Genomic DNA, 21,127 nt, shown 5'->3' on the forward strand with positions numbered 1-21,127 from the left:
TCATTATTACATATATTAAACTTTAATATTTTTTAATAGTTATGACATTTTTATAAATTTATTTTTTTTTTAATTAATAAGACCTTATAAATCAATATAGCCATTTTATTAAAAATTGATACATAAATACTAATCATTAAAAAATTTTTTTTGTAAATGAAATCATTTCTGTTTTATTTGAAAATTGAATAGAATATTTCATAAAGCAATATTATATTATACTACAATATAGTAATAAAATATCTCTAAATTTTAAATATAACTCAAAAACTCTAAATTACAGATTTTTATAAGGAGTAACAGATACCACTTCATTGAAAATAATTTTTATTCGACTGAAAATATAAACCTAATTCTTAGAGTAATATAAACTTTTACCACAAATCTTACGTTACAATAATGAATAACGCCAAACAGTACAAAAGCTACATTGTGTATAAAACTACATGAATTCATGCTAAATGAAGTAATGATCAATTTTTTTTAGCTCAGATTATGATATACTGGATTGGAGATCAAGGACACAATATCCAGTAAAGGGTGTTGGATTAACTATAATCTTAAAAAACACAAAAGTCAAAGCAATAATGTTTTTAAGAGTTTTATTTTATAATCCCATAAGTCTAAAGTAGTCTTTAAGATGTGTACGTGAATGGTCTTGCACAATACAATGGGAATAAATTATAATACTTTGGCTACGCTTGCGGGGTCGAAACCGTGTCTTTTTTATTCGTTTGAGCGAGCGTTTGTGGGATTTTTCTGGGTCAGCGGTCTCCCCCATTATTTAAAAAAAAAGAAAGGAAAGAGCCATCTTTTCCCTCAACGATTGGTAACAGTAAAAAAAAAAAGATATGATTAAGAAAGGCCTATCTCCGCTGGGAATGATGAATTCTCGAAGGATTGACATAAGTGTCCTTAAATATTGGCGGAGTAAAATAGCGGAATGCATTTAATTGGAGGATACCAAACTAAAAGATCTTTCGTGCATTAAAGATGCGCACAACGATTCCATTCTGCATCGAACAATATTCCAAAATAATTTATATAATAGTTTTCTTCTGCTCAAACTCGCGAATATTAAAAATTGGCAAATATTTATATATATATATATATGTATATATAGCATGTTCGATAAAGAAAAGAACAAAATTATTATTTCGATTGTAAAGTGAAATATTGCGATGATAATAAGAAAGATGTTTTTCGTGAGGGTGGTTAGCTAAGATGCTACCATAGGCAATGTTATTTGAAGATACAGGGTGTTAATATATTCATGGGATAGCTTCGTAAGGTCAATTCAAAAAGCCAAAATAAATACAAAAGTTGATATACAAAAAATGTCGGTTGAGACTTATTTATTAAATCATAAGCAATTTAAATTTGTGCCAGATAAAGCGAGACGGAAACAGAATAAGTCGACAATGTGAACGACGGAGAAAGAATCGTCTCAGTTCATCTAATACAAACTGAAATTGTATATAAATTAATAAATAAGCCTCAATCAACATTTTTTGTATACTAACTTTTATATTTGATTTGGTATTTAGAATCAATCTTCCAAAGATATTCTTCCAAAAATATCTTAGCACCCTGTATAATATAAAGGATTCGATAGGATAGAAGGATATTTAGGAATTCGGGGAGTACGTTTAAGATACAATAGTGTTTAATTAAATGAAAATGAATGGATTGCCTCTGCGCTAATTATGTCCCACGTGCATCCGAATCGAAAAAAGTTATCTTCGCCCCGGAGAAACCAAAGGACAATTACTATTGCGGAAGTTGATGTTACGTCCGCCTGTGAAACGAGACAGAGGCCGCTTTCGGGATTCGGGGAATGAGTATGCAAGGAGAATATCAAATATGTGCTTAGAAGCACTTCCTGTGGACAATGGATGGTCCAGACTCGTCGTATTCTTGTTTAGAGATCCACATCTGTTGGAAGGTGGATAAAGAAGCAAGAATTGATCCACCAATCCATACGGAATATTTCCTCTCAGGTGGCGCGATGATCTTAATTTTCATAGTGGATGGTGCTAGGGCAGTGATTTCTTTTTGCATTCTATCTGCGATTCCAGGATACATGGTGGTACCTCCAGAAAGGACAGTGTTGGCATATAAATCTTTACGGATATCGACATCGCACTTCATGATTGAATTATATGTTGTCTCATGAATACCGCAAGCTTCCATTCCTAGGAAGGATGGTTGGAAAAGAGCCTCAGGACAACGGAATCTTTCGTTACCAATAGTAATTACTTGACCATCTGGAAGTTCATAGCTCTTTTCCAAGCTTGAGGATGATGCAGCAGTTGCCATTTCCTGTTCAAAGTCAAGTGCAACGTAACAGAGTTTTTCTTTAATGTCACGAACAATTTCACGTTCGGCCGTAGTAGTGAAAGAATATCCTCTTTCTGTAAGGATCTTCATGAGGTAGTCAGTCAAATCACGGCCAGCCAAGTCCAAACGAAGAATAGCATGAGGCAAAGCATATCCTTCATAAATTGGTACAGTGTGCGAAACACCGTCACCCGAATCCAATACAATACCGGTAGTACGTCCAGAAGCGTATAATGAAAGTACAGCTTGAATGGCGACATACATAGCAGGAGTGTTAAACGTTTCAAACATAATCTGTGTCATCTTTTCACGATTAGCCTTTGGGTTCAGAGGTGCCTCAGTGAGAAGTACCGGATGTTCCTCGGGAGCCACTCGAAGTTCATTGTAGAAAGTGTGATGCCAAATTTTCTCCATATCATCCCAGTTGGTAACAATACCATGCTCAATTGGGTATTTCAAGGTAAGAATACCTCTCTTTGATTGGGCCTCGTCACCAACATAGGAATCCTTTTGTCCCATGCCAACCATGACACCCTGGTGGCGTGGTCTTCCGACGATAGATGGGAAAACGGCGCGTGGTGCGTCGTCTCCGGCGAAACCGGCTTTGCACATACCGGAGCCATTGTCAACTACGAGTGCAGCAACTTCTTCGTCAGACATGTTTAGCTTATTGGTTTATCTGTAAAAATAATAAAGATATTAAGTGATAAGCAATGATTATCGATTAATAATTATTGGATTTAAAATTAAATAATTTATTAATCTTATAATTTTACATATATTTTTTTCTCTTCATTTTATCGATAAATATGAATTTTTGCTTTTTTTTTAATATTTTTGATATTTTAAAAAAAGTATGATCTTGTAATATTTAATGAAAATTATTTTACATATAGAAATATACTGTGAAATTATAATATATTTCTATATAACTGAAATAGTAGATTATAAAATACCATGTGTTGTAAAATAACATTTCAAATATTTTCAAGATGGCGTTTAGAAATACGAAAATTTAAATTCTTGTGATAGTAAAAATTAAATATTTTAAATAATATATTTAACAATTATAAAAACAAATAAATTTTACAAAATATATTATAATCTATGTTAAAAGAAATGTCATTGAAAAAATAAGTTGCAAAAACTATTTGTATTTTCTATAAATCGCCGTTAACTAGAACCGCACCCTGCCCCGCCCTTCCCCGGTCAATATCCGACGTAGTTTTATAGTTTTATATAAGAATAAATTCTTATAATGCTATAAACATAGAATTGAATATAAGTTTTAAGCTTTAATAAGTGAACTTATATTTAAAATTATACATTCTTACTTCAATAGATTAATTCTTGCAAAATAATGTTTAGAGCATATTTTATATTATAGAAATTATCTTCTCGCAAAAAGATTTCATTCTTATTCACATATAAATCATCACCGATACCGGTATTTGTAATTAATTTTACAACAAACGGACACTATGATATTACAATCGAAAAAATATAACACAAAAACACACTAAATATAACACAAATTATATATTTCAAGCCTAACACCACCCACTTTCCTCAATTTAAAAATTCACATTCGGATGTATATATGATTTGCTGTTCAATTTGCCCACGCACTATCTTTAATTGGTTACACTACGATTTAAATTTTCAATTGGTTTATAAAAAATATTATCTATCACTGAACTTAAAACGATAACTTACGTTTTTCGTTTTATATAAAAAAAAAGTTATGTACAAGTTAGGGAGCTTGGGTCTTTGGATGTGACACTGCCGACCGATCTAGCACCAAACACAGAGTGTAGCTGACAGCCGGCTTGCAGTGTATTATATGAACACAGTCGTCGACCCCCCACTACCAAGCAATCGGCCAATAAGGGCAGGACACCCTCAGCCAATCCTGGCTTTCTTTACCATATATGGAAGTGCTCTGCCACGGAGGGGTTTATCCCCTCTGCCCCTCCTCTGCCCTTCTCTAACCATTTTAAGTGTGTCTCACCACCCTTCGTGAATGCATCCGCCAAATTGACCGAACCGCACATCTCCGATCTTGCCAATATTTTCCTCCCTCTCCTTACTATGTAAGTTCAGTTTGATCACATTCAATGTCAGTCGATTTTTTACATCCAATTAATAAATCATTATTTTGTATGATTTCAATATTTCTATTGATTTTTAACAGATATATGAAATAATTGTGTAAACGAAATTTTTAAAAAATTTATCGATATTTTATATATAAAAATATATATTTTTTAATATCAATAATTTTAATAAAGTATTATAAAAAAATTTATCAAAGGATTTAACTATTTAACTAATTCATATATTTTATTGATTTATTAATTAATAAATTATATTTTACAAAATGTATGAAGTAAGTAGTTTACATTATTTTCAGTTTTATCTAGAATGCAAAATATTTAGACGCTAAATTTCTTAACTATTTTATACTTGCTTTTTAAAATAAATAAATTTATAATTATTTTCAAACATTCATAAATATAAATATTCAAATTTAGCATTACGAATATTGAGATAAAAATGTTATAATAATTTTTATATTTAGCATTTTAATTTCTCAATCGATGACAAATTTATGCTATATTTCATGTTACGAGCAAGCATAATCGCAGGTTCTATAACACCGTACAGAGTACTGCTATTAATAAACGACCACGTCGCGACCACCTGCCTTGCAGTGCGTATACGTCAGGAACCACTTGACAACGACAACCTGTCGGATCGTCATAGTATATTCCCCATTTTCAAAATAATGATAGCAGAAATGAATTCTTCAAACAAATAGAGGCTACATCGAAAGTCAAAAATGGAGAGAGCAACGCCCTGCCATCATGGCTGCTCATCAACCGGCGTGTGTCCTCGATCTTTTTGCCGTTAAAATTATGATAGATCATCATGAAATGCGTTAAATTAATGCTAAACTTGAACTTTAATATATTAAATAGTATATTACTTACCTTTTAGAATAGAAGGTAACCAACAAAGTACTCGATCGCTGATCGGCAAAGAGACACTGCAAGAATACTATCGGCACGACGAAGCGAGACTCGAGAGCCGCGAGTTGCGAACACTGTGAGCACGATCGTGGCCGGTACCGTGTCATGTAGACTCGCCCAAAGGTGTGGTCGGTATACACGCTGTAAATGTTCTAAATTATTTGATATGTACCCCTATTTTTTCGTTTTATTTTTCAAATTTGCATAAATATAATTCATTAAATAATGAAAATTTGAAAAATTAAAAATTTAATGATCATATTTTTATTTTAAAATTGTATTATTTAATATTGTTATATGGCTACACCCCTATTTCCGGAATGGATTCGTCCAACTTCCCCCACTACTTGAATTCACAGCTCTTGCCATATATGGGCATAAAACGAAAGCGGCTCGCTGATTGGTCCGTTGGCCGGCTGCCGGCTAGATTCTCCAAATGCCGCTTCAAACTGTACGATACGGGGAGCATAATGCCTTCTGGAAGCGTATACTAGCGTAAGGGCTTTCCTGACTAACCGTCAGAGCTGTTTGTAGTAGTAAACATATCAATGTATGCGAAGATTATCACGTTCTTTGTGTATGTGTGTACCGGCAGTAGGTATGAGTCAGAAAAAGTTTTGTTATATGTATACTTTGGAATGGTCAACATTTTCTTTTACTTAATGCAAATCGAAACATTTATCATTGAGATTTAATACTTTCTTACATTTGCAATCATTAATGGAAATCATATTTAAATAAAGTTTATTAAAATATAAAATATCAAATATCTTTATTTATTTTTTGATAAAAGAAGATAATATCGCATTGTTGATTTAATTAATAAAAAATATTTTTTATATTAATAAATATATTAATAATGGAATTGCTATATAATAAATGCAATTTATTCTTCTTGCATATTCTTCTTTTATATATTAAATATTTTGCAAAAATGATTTCATGAATTGAAATATCTATTCTTCCAATTTAGGAAGAAATTCCTTCCTTTTCTTCCTTAATCAAGTAGTATGATATATTCAAAGAAAGAGAAAGAAATTAAGAGAAAAGAAGAAAGATTGATATTTTATTCTTTGTAATGAAATTTAGTTATATATTTTATTTTGATAATATAATTGACTAGAAATTTATATTAACTTGCTTTCATAAAGATTATTGAATAATTTTATAAAATCAAATTATTAACAATTATTAGTAATTCATATCAATAATCTACAATCCTAACTTAATACTATTTGCTTTTCCAATTTTAAAAATTGTATCAAAAATGATATACAAAAAATACATTTAGGAAGTCAGTAGGTCAGATTTAACTATTTATGCATATTTATTATTTAGATTTTATTTTAGAATAGAGCAACTACTGTTTAAATTGCTCAAATTATTGTTCAAATTCAATTTTTTTTTCAAAAATCAGAAAATAAATTTAGATTAAATAACCAAAGCCGTTATATTCGTCCACTCATTTATTGCAAGTTGTATATATCATCTCGACCGCCTTTTTCTTGAAACAGAAGCTAAAAATAGACTCAAGGGCGCAGATAAGGGTGCACTGGACTACTACGATGTCACGTAAGCCCTACGCATCTATTTTCTATATAATACATATCCATCAAACTAAAGATGTCATGGTATGTGTGAGTGCAGTGTCTGCTTCAAAATCGATAAGCGTATTCGTGCAGTCTACAATAGTAAAACGTGCTTTATGAACGGAAACCACGTGGTAATGAAAATGTCAAAATATGCTATTTTTTCAAAATATTTTGCAATTAATTTGTCTATAAATTAATAATTATAATATCACCGTCATGATTAAAATATACTATTATCAAATAATTGAAATTAAATTATATTAAATTATAGATAATTATCTTAAATTATAGAAAATATTGATAATATATATTTTCATATATTTTATATATCATTATACACTATGCATTTTTTAAAATGGTTTAAAATTTTATACAAAATTTTTATTTATCTTATTTGTTTATAATAATTTTTTAATACATTTTTAATATCCAAAGTTTAAATTTATAGAATTTTTAAGATTTTAAGAAAATTAGTTTAAATTCAATAATTTCTAAAAAATACATGTAAAATGTATATTATCATATAATAATAATTATTTAAAGAATGAATTTGCACATTGCGAAAGATATGTTCAAAAAGAAATAGGACAGTTTTATAAATACACCTGTCACGCTTCTTTGTCGAAATAGTGCTTCGATGATATAATCAGTGAATCATTTGTGCCTAATAAGAAATCATATTGTTTTTTTACGAGGACATGTCAAATGTTCTTGATTTCATTTTTCTTCTTGAAATTCAATGATTATTGTATTATTTTTATAATAATTTATTATTATTAATATAATTTTTAAATGTTATCATTGTATACTTGGTATGTCTGAAATTCTGTACATTCATACATCACTTACATACCAAATGAACGAGTAAGCTACTTCACCTAAGGTAAGTCTAACCTAACCTCAAAATGATGTCAGCGCCCGGCCCACTGTCACTTGCATGCAGCATCTTCATACAAAATTTTTATACAAAATTTGATGTAAAATATTTATGCTTTTAACTTTTCGAGTATTAAATAAAACATAAGAACGAAAATATAAATCATAATATAAATATCTATACATTTACGTGTTACATTTAACTAACGAACAAATGTGATCAAATGTAACAAAAGAGATTTATAAAATAATCGATATCCTTAAAAATTTAATATTTAAACAAATTAAATATTTAAACAAAATATACCAAAAAAATAAATATATGTATATATAATATTAATAAAATTATAATTAAAAATATTATATATTTTATAATATAAAAAAATGCTTAAAATAGAAGTTTATGTGCTAAATATAATTTGTGGCAATAAAAATATTTATAATTTACAAAATATATGAAACATTTTATAATACCATTTCCAAATACATATTAATATTAATTTTTGTTAATTCAATGATACAATATATTTCTATTTACTTTCTTCGTTATTGCGGTAATTGCTTTCGATAGGAAGAATTAAATCCAAATAAGGTGCAAGTTGCATTGTGGGCGGCCTGAAAACCCAATGGTCCGCAAAGCCTCGACCTTGCTTACCAAATAAGGTCCCGTTCAAGGTCTTCGAGGCCTTGCGTAAGGCTCTGGCCGTGCCATCGGCATAACGATTAACCGATTATGTCCATACTTTAGTCATCGGCCGTTTTCAGTGAAAGTGTTTGGTGCAATTTCCATAGAAAGATTGGGCGTATTTTTTCTTTCGAACCTTTTATTCCGTATTAGATCCATGATCTCGTCCTGAAAAGTTCAGATTGGGCGTGTCTGTCCTACGCGGACACGTGCTGTAGGTAACGTCTGGCTCCAGTCGCGCAGTGCTACCGAAATCAATACGGAATGCGACGGTAAGTTCAACGCACCCACCCAGAAGAGTGCTTAAGGTTCTTTCTCATCGGACATGCATTCGGTCCAGACAGTGAAACTATCATCGAGAATCACCGTAACGAGGTCAAAGACCTTGTACGGCATATCTTTCGCGAATTGAAAATTCACCAAGTTAACAAAGAAATCAGAGTTTGGGGAAATGTATTGAAAGAACTTGAAGTAGAAATTCTTTGTAAACAAGTATACTTATCGAAGAACATGTTTTTACAGTTACGAATTTTTTCTTAGAAATACAGTGATTAAATTTAGTTTATTCATCATTATTGATAAAATTTAATAAGATAAGTTTATGCCTTTTTTATTTTTTTTTTATATATCAGTTTACTGAATATAATTTTGAATTATAATATAAATTATTGCGATATCTTATGAATGATTTGTAAATAATGATATTTTGAAAACTAAATTATATTGCAATGAAAAGACTTATAATAATATAATAAAAAAATTATATATAATTATAAAATTCTTAATAAGATAATTTAATATTTTATACTTTTATATATATATACAATTTAAAAAAAAAATTTTATACAATTTTTATTTAAATCTTGATTATTTTTAGAGATAATACTACAAAAATACTGTGAAAGATTAAAATGTAATTATTTTAATTTTTTTTGTTACACATATTTCATGGATATTTCTTTATTTTCCTTTGGTAAGAACAAAAGAGATCTCTTATATACTTCTCTTCTTTTCAAGATACAACTTAGTGGCTGTTCATGCGTAATACTTGAATTGTCTTTAAATGGAAGATAAAAGTTTCTCAGTGAAAAATTTCATCTGGTTTCGCGTTTTTTTTTTCAATTTCTCTTAAAGTAAAATTTTATATCTAATCTTTTTATTAGATTTTATTAAATTTTTATAAACATTTAATTCGTAATCAATTTCAGAGTGAGAAGTAATTAATTTGGCTGCAACTAATTTCTAGTCATAGTAACAGTTCTCATTGGCGATTGCCAAGCATGCCGGGAATCCGGTCAGAGACGCGCGATAATACGTGATCACTATATTTAGTGTTGACTTATGGCTCGTTAAATCGAGAAACAGTGACGTTGGACTGAGGAGCTGATGATAAAGAAAATGATAATATGTATGCAAAGATTGGAGAAATTGTTATTCGTTTATGAACGAACGATTTAAAACTTCGATCAAAAATTCATTCGATGATTCAAAGTAGTGGCTTACTTTTGAGAAGGATTTCAACCGTTAGTCAGAGTACGTTGTTATTTATTCATCGCTTACTCATATAGTAATTGTATTATTCCAAGCATTTAGAATGACACGTGTAAAATTCATACGATTACATGCATTTATCTATTATTCAAAGATAGATATAATCATTTGTTTTTTTAATCTATGTTTTTTTTTTCGAAATAAGTTCGAAAATCAAATATTTTTTTTATAGTTTAGAAATTTAGAAGAAAAGTATTTACGAACTAAAATCGAAATAATAATTAATAAATATATATTTATATATATTTTCCTTAAATACTTAAAAGATAAATATCATATTTTTATAAAAATTGATAATAAAATTAATAATAAAAATAATAATATAATAATTTTTCTTTGATAACTTTAACAATATCGATAAGATAATCTTTAAGTAGTATAGAATAAAGATGCTTAGATTTTTACTTCATTGTTTTTCACAATATATATTTATATCTTACAATCTATTATATTTTACGCATGGAATTCCTTTATTCCTAATTAATTCCTAAATTAAAAGAAAAATGTACTTATCAAAATTAATATTTTGAATTAAAAAAAAATAATAATAACAAAAGGAAAAATATTGAATTCAGATTTAACAAAAAAATAAAAATTTAAATTTTTTTATAATTTTTTGCGCATATAATAGCCATGGAGTCGGGTTAGTCAATGCTGGTAGGAAATATTTTTCTTGTAATGAGTTGACGAATCGAAGGTAAAAATGACGACTATTCCATTCTAGCACGCAAGATCCGCGGTCTTCAGCTCTGACGGAATGACGTTGGAGATTCTTGGGATTTGACCTTGCACACACGACTGACCCAGAACAGGTAGACAACCGGTAAAACGAATGTACTCACATATTGCCGGCTGCTACTTACGTTCTTGACTCCATTTTCTTCCACGAAGGAAGTAAATCCAAGGATTTGGAACATGGCCGTGGATCGTTAGGACTACCAAAAAGATGATTTTGTCCTTCCGTTTATTCAGATCGCCGCTCAACGATCCGCATTTGTGTAATTTTTGACACGAGTTGCGTATTTCATAAAATTTGATAATTATTTCGAAAAATATTATTTGAAAAATACATTTTAACAAATTTATTTATTTTTCTTATTTATCTTTCTTTTTTTTTTATTTAAGTTTAACAGATGAATCGATAAAGGAAGAAAATTTAAGGAAGTTTAAAGGATAAGGAATTCGCGATTGATTTATCCAAACGATGTCAGAAATCGTTCTAGGAAATTTTAAGGTCTGTCGATGAACGATGAGTAAAGAAAAACTAATAAATTGTGTTATTATGAAATAATGAGCATGAAACACGAAAGCGTAATATGTTCATTAATCATTCAGGAAAGTTATATTTCTTGCACTAGTGATCTTAAATAGGTATACATCTATATATCGATAAGAATACTTATGAGTGATCATTATACATGGATTAAACAAATAAGATTATATTATTCTATAATGAACACGATACAAAGGAAAATTTTCCTTCTGATAATTATCATGAAACGTAACAATTTCTTATATCTTATATCTAAAACGTAACAATTATTTTATATCTTAGTATCATTATATTATTGATATTAGTATTAGTTTTATATAAACGATTACTTACTAACTACTACTTATCAATACTTAACTTCGAATATTTAACAATTCATCAGTAATCAGTAATAATCCAATAATGATAAGAAATATCTATATTTATTAATCTTTTCAGATACGACTTTATTAAAATCAGAAAAAGATAATTATTTTTTTTTTTTCAATTTTATTTGCTTGAAATAAAATTAATTTTAATTAATTTTATTTATAAATATTAAGCGCATAGCATGTTAAAAATATTTTAAAATATCTGATATATGTATGATATATAAATATTATTGCAACAATATTATTTTTTTTAAAATTTATTTATTTCGAGCTAAATTTATTTTAGCCTTTCCTTGTTGCCATCGGTGTCAAGTTCTGCGGTGAAATATTGGTCGACTACTACTTTCAATTTGCTTTTGAGAAATATGTACGCTTGAGAAATATATTCGCTTGAGAAACAGCCATTTTAAAAACTTCGAAACTCCGTTTTTACTCGCACAACATCATCATCAATCATCAAATCTTTCATTCAAATTTTTATGCACTTATTTTATCAATCTATTTTCTATCAATTCTTTGAAATTCGTTCCATCATCGATCATCGATTTTTCAAAACTTTCAATCATCATTTGTTAGGTTGAAATTAAAACAAAATATTCCAATATTCCGCTTTCTGTTCTTACAATCGCAATTGTACTCGGCCTGAGTGATTCTACGAAAAATTTAAATATCGAAGAAAACTTCTAATGGAAAGAAACTATCCTAAGTTCGTCATAGTTTTCACGTCTCTGTATAACTTTGTAATATTATATATGTGACACATATACATTCACGTTAGGCCAAGTGCACCGTTCTCGTTGCATATGAAAGTGGAACAGCGTACGTGTAACTACATATAGCTAGGATGGTATGTTGTCTATATGGTAAGACAACGTCTGGTGTCCTTGTTCAGAGAAGCAAGGTCTTACCTTATCTGTGCAACTTTGGAGCTTGTTAGCCGTCTATGTATGTAGCTCAACCGGTCTCCACCGCTCTTCATTTATACCATTCACGGAAATGTTAAGCGCTTTAATGACCTACAATTTCATGCGTTAAAATTTAAATCGTGTGTATTATCGAAAATTATTTACGATTTAAAGCATTTGATATGATATCGTAAAAAAATAATTAAACATTGAATATCATTTTATATCGAGGGACAGAAAATGAATAATGAATAATTTGTTATTTTACAGATTTATCGGAAAAATAAAGAAAAATTTACCGTTCATAAAGAGTGAATCATTTATTTATAAATATTTATATTTAAGGGAATCTCGAATTACATTTTTACATTTTAATTCTAATGAAGTAGTTAAAGATATAATAGTTGAGATATTAAATCTTTTTAATGACATCGTTCTCATAATCATCATCAATATTTGTGTCATGCACAGGAAATTGAAATTAATCGGAATATCCAGAAGCATATGCAATTGATTACAATTAGCTCACCCTATACATGTGAGAGTTTTCTATCAGTGTAGTCATGCGTAGATAATATGTAGGTCGCCTCTTCCATGTTCCTCTTAAACACGTCTTCTTTGGCAGTGCAAACTACTTTCGAATTTTCAGGCATTTTTTTTTTTTTTTACATATTTCAACGATATAGGAATGCGGATATCGACGAATGCGGAATGATATCCTTATACGACTATTATTCTATATTTCAATTTTAAATTATATTATATATATATATATTATATATATTTATATCAATTTTAAATTTATCGAAAAAACTTGTATAAAATTTTATACTTTGAATTTTTAAAAGAATACATTAAATAAATTTTTAAAAGAATTATTGATTAAATATATTATATTGCATACATCAAATTAGAAGAACACGAAGCTTTGGTCATTGTAAAGTAATATATTCTTCATTGGACCCTTCTCTGTAATAAACTGTAAATAAGAATTCAAGAGGCATTCGTAGTTATAAATAGCCATTTCCGCTTCGTCAGGTAAGCAGGATCGATTTACTGTTCAGCTTCGTCGAAGGACGAACAGGTACTTCGAGGACCTTCTTACCTTTCGTGCATTCGAACAGAAACAGAAAATTCAAATTTAACTCTTTTGTATTGTTCAAAATATAATTCAATTAATCTGTTAATTTTTTTTTTTATCAATTTTTATACAAATTCATCAAACTAATTAGTAACATGTCCCATCTAATTCAAATATTTATTCTCATTTTTTATTGAAAGTATAAACAAATCTAAATACATATAATGAGAAAAAAAAATATATTAATGATATACTTCATAAAATAAGTTTTTATTTATTTCAAAATTTATTAAAATAATATAATGATATTTAAAGAATAAAAAGATAAATATTTTAAATATTTTCATGTGTTAATCATCGATTTCAATTTTATAAATAATGACACACACCTTGTTCTCTTTCCCATTCATTCCAGATAGTCTCGTAATCGGTGAACGATTGTCGTCACAGCAAAAAATCGGGTTGAATGAAACTGGAACAGAATGTATGTTCGTTAAGTCGACAGGCAAAAACTACCAGATGAATGGCTGGATATTGTACAAGGCATCCTTCTCAAGTGAGACGAGGGACTCGCAGACGAAGAAGAAAGAGAATAGGATCGTATCTGGAAACTTCAAAACCCTTCATTTATGAAAACTTGTAGTTGCATTTCCGGTGATAACTCATATTCTTTTCCAATTACATACTTTCCAAACTTACATACTTAATTTAATTTAACTTACATATCATTTAAGATTAGAAGAAAAAACTGGAAGGATATATGATGCTTCACGTATTTCAATATTTGACACAATCACTGAATATCGAATAATATTTTTCATGATCTTTTTTAATTTTGCAAATGTATTTAACATGAATATTCGATTGTATGAAAGTGGAACGAAAACGTGTGCTTTCTGAGAACGAATAGTTTTTAGAAGTCGAAATCAACAGCCGCATTTCGCATTAAAGGAGGTGAAATAAAGCGATTACAATTTTGGCGACCATCCAACAGGGTTCTCATTGAAGGGTTTTTCTCAAAGCGGACATGACTAATATATCTTGTAATTACACGCATGTATACATTTCAAGACATTTACGAGAATACAAATTGCTTGTTAACGCTAATGCTCGTAATAAAACAAAGGAAATAAGATATTGATCTTACATGCCAGTAAATATATCGTTTTAAATTTAAACGAATATTGAGCAACTTTAAATGCTTGTTTCTTATATGATTGTATATATAATCGTACGTAATAAAACAGTCTAATATAAAGATTTAAATATATAAAAATAACTGAGATATATTCTTTTTAAATATTAATAGATATATTTAAATAGTTAAGCATGTAAATGTTTAAATGAATTGAAATTGTCCTAAGGAAAGAAAAAAAAGAAATTAATATTCATGGTCTGAAAAATGGTATCTTGTGTGGAACATTCAAAAAAAGTAAAGAACTCAGAAGTTTCAATTTTATGTGTGAAACATAAATCATCTTGTAAAATTTTAATTTTTTATGGTTTTTACATATTTTTACAATTATACAAATAATTAACGTGAGAAATAGAAGCAATAGAAAGTTCGTGTCTGTAGCAATGATAGAAATCAAATAAGTACTTGCGTATTCCAAATATAGAACGCGTTACGAGAATAGAAATTAAACTCAACACGTGGTCTCTTGTAGTACGATGAGCCGGTGGTTCACCTCGTCTGTTATGTTTTTAAAAAATCATACAGAATGTAATAAAGAACCAAACAATTTTCGAATTTTTTACATAGAAAATTCGTATTACATAATTTTATTAATATTTATCTTATAGACTAATTGATTGGTCAGATATATGATTAATTCGCGAAAAAATCATTTATCAATTGGTAAAATAATTTATATCGATGAGTAATGAATAATTATGTAAAAATGATAATTTATGAAATACGTTGCGAGAATAGAAATAGAGTTCAATATACGATCTATAATACAGTCTTTGTCGATAGCTCGCCCCACATATTGAACACGGCAGATGCTGAGGTCGATATACTTACGGTATAGGTTATACATATTCCGTATATATGATGTACATACTCTGATTCATTCGCCGTGACGAAAGATAGAACTGCATAATCATCGCGCAGCTTAGAATAATTATTAATATCTTTCGTGCAAGAATAATATTGTACATGATATTGAATTGTTATTTTGCACGTGTATAGTGTTTGCAAGAAATATTTGAACGAATTTTCATTTTTTAATGAATAGTGTTCTTATCATTTATTATTTTTTTTTCATTCTCGTGATTTTAATACGTAATCAAGAAAGGGATCTAAAAAGGAATAAAATTTATAATTATTATTTGATTTCTAATAATATTCTAATAATTTATAATTACAAATTTACTTAAAACTTGTACTACTAACTATATTTGCTATTGCTTTGAATAAAAGCAAGTTAAATTGAATTAAATTAAAAAGTTATTAATTATTGGTGACTAAATTAAAAAAAATAACGATCGATGTGCAAAAGATAGCAGGGTAAAAGTATCAAAGTAAAAGTATTCTACATTATATGTTAAAAAGCAAGAAAATAATGTGAAAATATGTGAATATAGCAATGGTTTTAATATATATCTAATATGGAAAATAATAGTTAATGAAATGTAATTAGATCATAATTAATTCCATAATTGTATCATATTTTTCATTTATATACATTTTAATTTAATCGTATTTATGTAAATTTTATTTAAAAAATGAAAAAAAAATTAAATCAAAATTAAATTTATCAACAAATAATTTATAATTTTTAAGATTTATTTATTAATTCCCTTTTTCTTATTTTTATTCGTATTAACAAAAAGATTATCAATAATATAATCAAAAATTTTAATTGCAAATAAAATATTGATATATTATAAAATCGTGAGCAGAACCAAATTTATCTTAATAGGTTTCGCATGTGTAAGTCCGGATGTAACTGCACACGATCGTATATTTATGTACCGCTCCATATTTTTTCAAGTTCAAGTTCATTTAGAGGTCAAAAGAATCCTTAGAAGAGAAAATAGAAGAAATCGCCTGGGAATTTACTTACTTTAATCTCTCTGGATTCATGATGTGAGAAGGGCGGATATGCGTATCATAATTAATCGCTTGCAATTTATATAATGGCAACGCATTCAAACAGATTCGTTTCTCACAGCTCTTAAGTTTAAACGTAGCATCCAAAAATAATATTTATTAATAATATTTACAACGTAAAATTCAAAATAATTTTTAACTATTGTAAATTGATTTTTAACGTCATAAAGGAAAAGAAATATTTTATATTGTTATAAATAACGAATGTACCCGTTGTGCAATCTAGTGGAATCACCTGGCAAAATTGACATAGCTTTAAAAATTTTGTGCTCGTTAATTGTACCATAGCAACAGCATTGACATAAAAAAAATCTTATTTAATGATCTTGTAAAATTTCTAAATCCAATTTATTCGTTATATACGCGTGTATATATATAATATATATTATATATTAACGATAACGTATTATTCCTATAATATTTCATCTGTAATTGAAATCATCGATATTTATATAACTATTTGATGTTATCATATTTATCATTTTCGCATTTTTATAATTGTTATCGTTATTTTCATTTTTGATCTTACTTCAAGAATTGGAAATATAAGAATTAATAAATATAATAGGATAATAAATTACTAAATGCATATTTTATAATAAATCAAATATTCTATAAATTGTAAAAATAAAAAATAAAAAATAATTATATTACATAAAATATAATTAAAATTGTTACAATAATAATATAGGATAAATAAATGTAATATTTTCAATTAATCAATCTGTAGCTATCATTTAATTTATATTTTTCTACCGGAAATGCTCAAATATTCAACCCATGATATGTTTCATCATGTATAACCTCAATTGTAATTCCGGATGTACAGTCAGTTTAATACAAATTTAACATTGCACTTTTGTTTTATAGCTATTATCCTGGCATGAGTTTTCTCCCTTTGTGAAATATGCGTATATATCTCCGGCATTCGGATTATCGGGTACATTGCACTTCTGCACGGAATGGGACCCCGTGTATTGCTTGGAGCTACGTCGAGGGAGCACGGAAACGAGTCTTGAGGGACAGTGTTCAGGAGCGTATTCTAAAATCGAAGTTCTTCTAGCCAACATCATTTACATATATTAAAAAAAATCGTTTCAACGTCTGAAATAGAATAACATTTATACATTATAACAAATTATAACACAAGATAAAATATTTGATGTTATTTTGTATATGTATAAATATTACAGTATAAATAATCTCAGTAAAGTTTCTGAAAGAAAATATTAAAATTGAATTCATAATCTAATTTTATATTAAAGAATTTTCTATATTATATTAAAGAATTTTTTTTGTTAACATTTATCTAAAATTTTTATCGACTATTCTTATTACATTTACTTTTTTTCAAAATTATATTCTCAATATAGTTTCAATAAATCGATTTTCTTTTAATAAATTTGTATAAAATAAAATACTTTAAAATAAAATAAAATTTAACATTTCATTAGTTTGAAATTGATTATAAAATATTTGTATCGATTAATTTTCAGATATTGGATTTAATTTCACGCGATATTTCGAAAATTTACGATGTATAAATGATAAATACGGCACTGACTTGAAGGAGGACCACGAAGAAAACCTGCTTTCATCACGACACCTGTCGACCCGTTATATATATATATATATATATATATATATATATATATATATATATGTATGTATGTATGTATATATTTGATACTCGAATGCCTTGATTCTTTGCGAAGCTTTTAGATCATTTGTTAGAAATTATAAGTGAATGCAAATAGATTTAGATAAAATTTTCTTCTTAACAATGAATAACCTGTTTTTCATTCTATTAAAATATATAAAAAAAATTGCAATTCATTAACTATTATTAAATTAAATCTTTTCATATTTAATTAATTTAAAGTAATTAAACAAATTTATAATTTCTTTTTATGATACTTTTTTTTAATCAATCACTTATCAAATTTATTTTATATATCCTGTTTCAAATTATTTTTTTGGTTATAGATAATATCTATAACAGGTTATTAATCATTTTTTATCGCGTTATTTACGTGATTTTCGATAATTTGTCTCGATAATTTTGTAAATCTCTTACAATCTTATTGTAAATCTTAGTATAGTTTTGGTTTGCAAAATTTCTTATATTGACGATTATTTTGAATTTTGCAAATAAATAAAAAATCATATAAATAGAAAGCTTAAAAAAATATTTATATTTATAAATAATAATCATATTAAGAAAATGCTTACACGATGAAATTATGGAGGATACAATTTGTCACGAAGAAGCAAAAATTTCACACAAGCTTCAGCATGAATCATCGTCTAGCTTTTAGCTGAAGAACATTCGAATTTGAAATTGTGTATATCTATATATAACTTATTCAGAAGTTTAAAAGACTTCTAAAAGACTTCTTTTCCATAGTTATAAGGAATTTCTAAAACAGATAATGCACTTATATTTGATGTTTGTATTGATTCATTTATATTAAAATATTTATTTTAGCTGTAGTTTAAAACTGCATCACATGTGGTCGAATCTTCGTAGGAGAGTATAAGGCTCGTGATATATGAATTTATTTTTTTTTTTAATTTTTCTTTTTTTTAGAAAAGAAAGAAAATAAACTTATAAGAAAGTTTTTAAAATATAAGAATTTAAACTTCATAAGTAAAAAATTTACGAGATATTGAATGGAATTTTCTATATAATTTTTTATATAAGACTACTTCGATAACTATATAGCTTACAGTATAATATTATCACAATAAGATAACGGCTAATTGCCAAACTAATTGTTAAAAATAATAAAAAGAATAAAAACTGCAAAATCTAATGCATAATGCTTTCAAGAAAAATATAATTTTGCTTATAAATAATATTTAAATTAACAATCAAAATAGAATTAAAAATATAACTTAAATAAAGATATTATAATTTTTATAATTTAAAGTTTAAAAATTATGTAAATTATGTTTATATAGATAGATAAAACTTGAATTCAGACTTGAATTCTCGTTACAATTACGTACAAACAGAAAAATATATCGAACTCAACAATGCCCGTATAAGGAAACACAAATAACTTGTTCAAGATTACTTCAAACAGATAGCAGCAATGCGATATATCAGCACGATTACAATGCAATAATTCGTTTCTTCGATATCAATGATTCAGTAAGATTTCATGTTGAATTTATCATTAAATATCAGTATATATTGTTCCTATACTTTATTATTTTCATAGAAATGACAAGTGCAATTCTCATGTTGTACGATAAAAAAACTGTCGGAAGGAAAAAAAGAAAAAATAAAATTCATTTCAACGAAAAATCAATATTTCAAAACAATATGTATCCCGATATATCTCGTTACACTGAGGCCTTAGTATTAAAAGGACCACCTTGGTGAGCCCTATGGTGTACCATAGCCGTGAAGAGATCGATGAGGAACGTCTGCAACGGCCACCACGCCCAAACCGGGAGGGAGTACCATGACTCACCCCATACAGAGAACCATGAGTCGGGTGGGGACACCCCCGTGGCGCTGCTACGTGGCATTGAAAGTGACGAACCACCGTGCAAATTCACCCTCGCTTTTCGTCATACATTCGACGAACGTGAACCATGTGAATCTTGCTTTAGGAATATGCAAGACAACAAACCGTAGACCTAACCCAACAACTTATTGTCCGATTTAGGCAAGGGGATAATCTTGATTTTCAAACATCGGAAGAATGGCGAGGAAGGTTTTCCGATTACTCATCGATACGATCATATCATGCGGCTTATGTGTCTCGAATAAAATTAAAATTCTTCCATAATGTAAATATCTCTTTCACATCGTGTTCATTGATTAAATATTGAATATCGTATGAATATAGTACCTGGAAGAATTTTAAAATTTTATTCGTATAATTAGATATATCTTTCTCTAATTTTTTTTTTTTTTTTGAGGAATTTTTGTATTTTTACGTTTTGTTGTAAAATATTTGAAGAATTGATTCAACCGATAATACTGGAATAAAAGTGATAAATTAATGATTGTATAAATCTTGGGAATTGCATACAATACTCCTTTGCCATGGGAGTGGCTCGATTTCCTGTCATATCTCATTGACGTTAGTCTCAGATTTGATGAATAAACATGTCGAATAATCTAAAATCTTACTCATTCGTTGATTATTTTCATTCATATATATGATTGTAAATGGAATTATTTGTTTTTAATTTCATATCTTCTTGTAACTTTTCTCCTTGCAATAAAACATAATTAAATTATAAATATAATTTATTGTGAATTATCACTATAGCTAACAATCTT

General features: G+C 27.9%; 1 protein-coding gene and 3 long non-coding RNA genes across 7 annotated transcripts; 2 read left to right on the forward strand and 2 right to left on the reverse strand.

The window, feature by feature from the left end:
* Positions 1 to 585: 585 nt before the first annotated feature.
* Positions 586 to 5,461, reverse strand: LOC122716691 (actin-5C). Of its 2 annotated transcripts, none has more exons than XM_043940017.1 (2): positions 5,334 to 5,461; positions 586 to 3,019 (listed from the first exon to the last, which is right to left on the reverse strand). In XM_043940017.1, the coding sequence occupies exon 2, from the start codon at positions 2,998 to 3,000 to the stop codon at positions 1,870 to 1,872; it is 1,131 nt and encodes a 376-aa protein (XP_043795952.1). In that variant the 5' UTR covers positions 3,001 to 3,019; positions 5,334 to 5,461; the 3' UTR covers positions 586 to 1,869. The 2 variants fall into 2 exon arrangements, with proteins under 2 accessions (XP_043795952.1, XP_043795951.1); XM_043940016.1 differs by lacking the exon at positions 5,334 to 5,461 and adding an exon at positions 4,057 to 4,208.
* Positions 5,385 to 6,132, forward strand: LOC122716692. 2 transcript variants are annotated; one of them, XR_006347072.1, is made up of 2 exons: positions 5,385 to 5,500; positions 5,732 to 6,132. It is a non-coding gene; the product is annotated as an uncharacterized LOC122716692 (long non-coding RNA). The 2 variants fall into 2 exon arrangements; XR_006347073.1 differs by having other exon boundaries at positions 5,406 to 5,515.
* Positions 6,133 to 9,545: 3,413 nt separating this feature from the next.
* LOC122716644 lies at positions 9,546 to 11,748 on the forward strand. Of its 2 annotated transcripts, XR_006347064.1 has the most exons (4): positions 9,546 to 9,658; positions 9,734 to 10,058; positions 10,801 to 11,074; positions 11,202 to 11,748. It is a non-coding gene; the product is annotated as an uncharacterized LOC122716644 (long non-coding RNA). The 2 variants fall into 2 exon arrangements; XR_006347063.1 differs by having other exon boundaries at positions 10,801 to 11,748.
* A 5,840-nt stretch (positions 11,749 to 17,588) lies between these two features.
* On the reverse strand, positions 17,589 to 19,909 carry LOC122716653. The gene is made up of 3 exons (XR_006347065.1): positions 19,837 to 19,909; positions 19,057 to 19,244; positions 17,589 to 17,928 (listed from the first exon to the last, which is right to left on the reverse strand). It is a non-coding gene; the product is annotated as an uncharacterized LOC122716653 (long non-coding RNA).
* Between the last annotated feature and the right edge of the window lie 1,218 nt (positions 19,910 to 21,127).

Source organism: Apis laboriosa, unplaced genomic scaffold (assembly GCF_014066325.1).
Source record: "Apis laboriosa isolate Shangri-la unplaced genomic scaffold, ASM1406632v1 scaffold47_cov149, whole genome shotgun sequence".
Lineage (NCBI taxonomy): Eukaryota > Metazoa > Arthropoda > Insecta > Hymenoptera > Apidae > Apis > Apis laboriosa.

Coding starts and splice junctions, on each gene's coding strand:
- LOC122716691 (XM_043940017.1), bottom strand. CDS start 3,000: ATGTCTGACGAAGAAGTTGCTGCACTCGTAGTTGACAATGGCTCCGGT.